This window comes from Amyelois transitella, chromosome 18 (assembly GCF_032362555.1).
Source record: "Amyelois transitella isolate CPQ chromosome 18, ilAmyTran1.1, whole genome shotgun sequence".
Lineage (NCBI taxonomy): Eukaryota > Metazoa > Arthropoda > Insecta > Lepidoptera > Pyralidae > Amyelois > Amyelois transitella.
This window is the reverse complement of record NC_083521.1, coordinates 4840830-4846471: the sequence shown is the minus strand read 5'-3', so window position 1 is coordinate 4846471 and position 5642 is coordinate 4840830. Positions and strand designations below refer to the sequence as shown.

General features: G+C 32.2%; 1 protein-coding gene across 2 annotated transcripts; it reads left to right on the top strand.

The window, feature by feature from the left end:
• Positions 1-1847: 1847 nt before the first annotated feature.
• LOC106129082 (uncharacterized protein C14orf119) lies at positions 1848-5532 on the top strand. Of its 2 annotated transcripts, none has more exons than XM_013327530.2 (3): positions 1848-2149; positions 2810-3033; positions 3765-5532. In XM_013327530.2, exons 2-3 carry the CDS (start codon positions 2836-2838, stop codon positions 4038-4040), a joined length of 474 nt encoding a protein of 157 aa, XP_013182984.2. In that variant the 5' UTR covers positions 1848-2149; positions 2810-2835; the 3' UTR covers positions 4041-5532. The 2 variants fall into 2 exon arrangements, with proteins under 2 accessions (XP_013182984.2, XP_060805101.1); XM_060949118.1 differs by lacking the exon at positions 1848-2149 and adding an exon at positions 2180-2414.
• The last annotated feature ends 110 nt before the right edge of the window (positions 5533-5642 follow it).

Genomic DNA, 5642 nt, shown 5'->3' with positions numbered 1-5642 from the left:
GATTTATAAATAAAAAGTTATTACGAAATTAGGGATATTTTATTGATTTGTCGTCTGGTCCTTCCATTAATCCACCCAAAGCTGCAAAAGCGAATCTTCAAAAGAAAAAGGTATCTATTGATTGTATGTATCACACAATGTTAACGCAAAATAATTGTGAAAGACATATTGTGCTGCCTTCTGAGATCTTAAGAACATTGACTCAAAATTAAGATTTTATATACGCAGTGCGGCCCATGATTTTTATTTAGATTGGCCATTCAGATCTTGTTGTGGACCAATAAGACCAATAGGCCTTATTGGTCCGCAACAAGATAGCCTGCTGCAAGGCCTACCTTTATAAGAAATACCTATTGAGGTTTGTTTGATCGACAGTAAGTGCGGAACTATCTACAGTTTGAATCAACCTTTATTATTCAATAAGACTGAGTGTGCCACTGTGGCGAAGCTAGTAGTGTACTGTCCCGAGTTCTGATCTAGGTCAGGGTGTGATGAAAAATAATTTTTTGGGCTGGGTCTTGGATGTGTATATTTAATTCCTCTAAGTATTAAGTACTTATATAATAAATATTAAACGTACTTAATATATTTAAATTAATTTAAGCTGGAAACCGTATTTGACTGACATAATTATGTTAGTCACTGGAACAATCAAGAATGTTCGCTCTGTTTACCCTAAAACCCTTAATTCTTCAATAGGCTATTTGACAAAGTTCTAAAAACTATCTTAGGGTATTTATTTGTTTATAAGGAGCCCTACAAAAATACTTTTCTGCCTTTATTACAGCTATTGTATTAAAAAATCGAAAAAGAAAATGAAATATTCAAATATGCCGCCAAAATGCGACTTTTAGCAATATGGCGGCCATGGCATGCAGTGACGTAAATTTCGTGTAAATATCATACAAAGCTTGTTGGTGTTTCGAAAAGTTTTGATTTTCTCTTGTTTTATTTAACTTGTGCCACGTCATATGTGTGAAAATTATTAAAATGAGTTCCTATAAATGTTGTGCAGTGCCTCAATGCACTAATACAACAATAAAATCTCCTACGAAACTGTTTTTTTCTATGCCGATGGATTTGAATATTCGCAAAAAGTGGTTTCAGATCATGATCTAAGATCAGTGGTTACCAAGATATACTTACATTGATGTTTTAACATTCCTCAGTTCGTATCTCAGCATAGAAATCTGGATTGTCTTTGAAGAAGACAATCCAGATTTCTTCTTCCAACCATTATTGCGTCCACTTTTGGTAGGTTTCGACTGTCAGCTTTCGCGGAATTGGTTTCCATTATTAAATACCTATGTTATCTGAGTAATCCTGAGCGATCAAACACTTATAAAATCTTGAAAAATAATAGCGAACACTAAGGAACGGTACGATCCACAGTCTGTTTATGGGTAATTGACGTCATAATAGAAACAGCCAATCACGTTCGTTTTTAGTCACGTGACAGCTGCATATAAAAACCTAATTTTCAGAGACGGATTTTGTTTAAATAATGCAATATTTTTATCTCGCGTTATTACAAATCGCTCCAAAAAAATAATATTAAGACTGATGACATAAAAGAAATGTATATTTTTAATACAGTCAAATAGCCTATTCTGAAATCATCATTCTTTCAACACAATTTTTGATTTTTTTGACACGATTTGCTAAATTTATGAATTTAGCAGAGTATGTGTACCTGCATCCAGCAGAGATGCTGATGCAAGAATTCTTTGCCGTGTATTTTATATAAAATAAAATGTAAATAATACATTGAAAAAATTATAGTTGTCAAAATCATAATGACAATGACATTCAACATCTGTCATGTCACAACGGAAAAATAGGAGAACATGAAGTGAAGGAGAAAGAAGCAAGCAACAAGAAAACAACAAAAAGCAAGGTCTTTCTTGTATTCTGTTGTGATACCTATCTATTGTGATTTCTGATTTGTTGGAAATTTAATTTCCAATACAAGCCTTGTTTTTTGTGCCGTGATTCTCTTTTTTTGCTTTACTTCTTAAAAAACAATTACCGAGTTATTGCTACCAATTAGTAGCAGAAGAAAATAAATTCATACAGCCCATACTCGGGTCATTAATTAGAAAAAATAACAGCTTCCTTACGAAATATTTGTCTACTCTACATTGATTTGGTAAGTAAATTCATATTAATACCATAAAAATGCAAATTTATGGACTTCGAAAGTGAAATGATGTGATATAACTGAGTTGAAAGGTGAAAATATGAGGTAGACAACCTTGCGTTGCAAACGGGTAGGCGATAATAGAAAGTTACGTGTTATTTTATAACAGTTAAGTAGTTTCTATATAATCTCTGTGCTGGTAAGACGCTTCGAAAAACAAGAAACATGAACTTGTTATTAGAATCTGCAGTTTGTTTATCCATGTCTGCTGAAAGTAAGTCTTCAATATTAAGGTCTTCTATTTGCGATAAAATATCCTATAACTGTACCTATGTTAACATTATTTAAGTGCAAATGTTCTTAAGTGTTTACCTTAATCATTTTGCAGGAATGTGAATGTTTTTGTACAATTATCAGTTCACATTATGCTTTTAAAATGTGTAATTGTATAGAACAGTATTGTATTCATTATATTGAAATTCCCATTATTGCTGATTGATGTAAGTAAAACTTGAATTCTGATTTCGCAATCTGAAATATCCCATTATTGTTAATGATAACAATTTTGGAAAAAGTGATTTTACTCAAGTAAATAGCAACTTAATAACAAAAGTATCTCTTTTTACTTTGAAAAGTAAATGATGTCTAAGAATATATGTCATATTCTAGGTGAGAGACGTACAGTATACTACAGAATGTCATCAACCCCTGGTCTAACATCTGAAGCTCAGCTGCGGTACCTCCTCCAATGGTTTGGGGAGTTCAGTGAACTGCAGAGGGAGGACTTCCTCCCCGTGTTGGCAGCAGCTCGGGGAGGCAAAGCGGACCAGCTTGCGGCTACTTTGGCAGCTCTTTCTTGTGCTGACAAACCTGTCAGTTTGTTTCAATGTAGAGTAAGTAACTCATGGGAGATATTAACTACTGACTAGTATTTATTACTTAGTATTTACAAGTAATATTCATTGTTATATATTCATGTCATTTATGATTCTGGGGGTTTCAGTTGAGGATAAACTCCAGGATGGTGATTTTAGAACTCCGGGACAAGTGATTTTATTAGAATAGAATAGATTTATTTGCATAATTAGATACAAGGTATCACTTATTGACATCAAATCAATAAAATTTAATTATATTTTAGACTGTTTCCAAAGTGCATGTGTAGAAGAAGCGGCGGAACAAACTACACTGCAGCATTTTATTTATATCAATCTTATATACATACATATCATGTCTTTATCCCTTGCGGGGAAGACTGAGCGAACAGTCTTGAAAAGCCACATCCAGCTGTTCGGCTAAATGATACAATTGAGATTCAAATAGCGGCAGGTTGCCAGCCAAACGTCTAAAAAAGAATCCCAAGTCTATAAGCCAATCTTTTATTTGCCTTTTACGATATCCATGGAATAGGAGTGACCGTTTTTTTTTTCTATATGTGCTGGTAACAGCACAATCAACATTTACACTACATCTATCTATGTACATGCATTTTACTTATTGCATTAACCATTATAATTTTGAAAGAACACATTAATGTATTTATAAAAAGGAAAACACATTTTTTTTTAAATAAAATTTTCACTGTCATGTCGCATTATTATTGACACATTCATTTTGATTTCAGATAAAGCTATTCAATGAGTGGTATCCAACTTGGACTGCCAATGAGCAAGACAGACTGATCAAAGGTGTATCAGATATGGATGCAGAGTTTGGCATCAAGCTCCAAGACATACTGACGAATGGTCCTCACATGAATGGAGAACTAAATGGGACAAATGAGAATCATAATAATCTAGAGGAAGCCAATGAGGAGTGGAGGAATAATGAAGAACCTGAACAGGAAAATGAACAACTTCCCCAGGAGAATGTTCCTGTTGAAATTGCAGCCGCTTCTTAAGTATTAATATTTATACTATATCTACAAAAACCCTATTTGATCTATGAATTAGAAACTAGAGTTAGGTGTCCCATTTATTATTCTCGACAAAGAATAAGTAAAGTACCCACTTACGATAGTCACTGCTCTAAAGATTATTAAATATAAATTACAAAACATTAACTTACATAGCAATACTTAAACATGGCAATTTACCTTGTCGATACTTAAATGCTCTTTTCGTGAGATAAAAATGTGAAGTGAGAGGGCCAATTATTTAAATCAATGCACTCATTTAAGTAGATGCATAATGAGTGTCAAATATTGTAAATTAATATTTAACTATAGTAATTTCTTTTGATATGACCTTAACACAGCGGCTATAGCATCTGTTACACATTTATTTAATAAATTGATTTGAATCTATTTTGTAGGTTTTAAAGACTTGGGCTATTTTACCACCTACCATGAGTGGAATATTCATAAAAATAAATGCCTTTTCTAAAATTAGTTTACTAAACTGAACATTTTGGCCGTGGGAACATAATTTCATTCATATCAACTTGAATCTCTAATGTGAACTTTAGAACCATAATATATTTGAAAAGATGCTTTCCCGTATTTTATACAGTTAAGTTCAATATTTTACTTGTTGTATTATGAGTCTCATGTTTTAAGTAAATATATTTTTAGATTTAGTTTTAATGTACCTATTGTTGTACTGAAGCATTATTTATTAACATTCCATATGTAAAGCATTCCAAAATTATGAATGAGCATAAAAAACAATCCAAGCATTTGACCTTGTAAAAATTTTGGTTGTGAGAATTTATAAACATGATCTCTGTTTAAAGCAGCTATAAGAATAAAATAAAGTTTGTCCTGCTGGGGAACAGGTAGTTAGCTGTAATTGCAGCCTGGATTTCGCTAACCTTGTTTACTTCACTTCACATCTCTTGGGGCAAACATGGTTGGAAGATTTCATTGTTTTTCTTACGCCTTTTAGGCTCTAAGATTTGTATGAATTTCTTTCAGTGATGAATCACATGATTGAAATGGTTTAATGGTTTAGTAGGAAGACAAACGGGTGTTAAAGGATTAAGATGACTTTTTATACTGACAATCTACTATGACTATGTCTATCTAAGCCAAATAATTATGTCGGGTCTGAAAAAAAGAGATATTTAAAGGAAATATTATATTGCCAAGTACAAATCTTGATTATGTGCCAATAAAGTAATAAAGTTATTGACACAGTAGTATAAAAAGCCTTTTACTTATTTCAGTATTTTATTATAACTGTGTATTAGTTAAGCATATATAGAATATATCTTGTAAAATATATATCAAAGGTGTTTATAATCAGATTTGAGCCGAAGGCATGTGTGTTGAGGAGAGGTGCTAGAAAAGCAGAGTTTGTAGCTGTATGGAGGCCATTTTAGAAAATAGTATTATGATAGCATAAATTATTTACATTTTATCTTTATTGGAAATAAAGTTTGGAATTGATATATCAAGTTGTTTTTTCTGTCCATTATCATCCTACTACGTAGTACAGATTTTTTTCCTTTCTTAGATTATTCATTTCTTTTGAAAACATTTATGATGGAGGATATGAAGGGC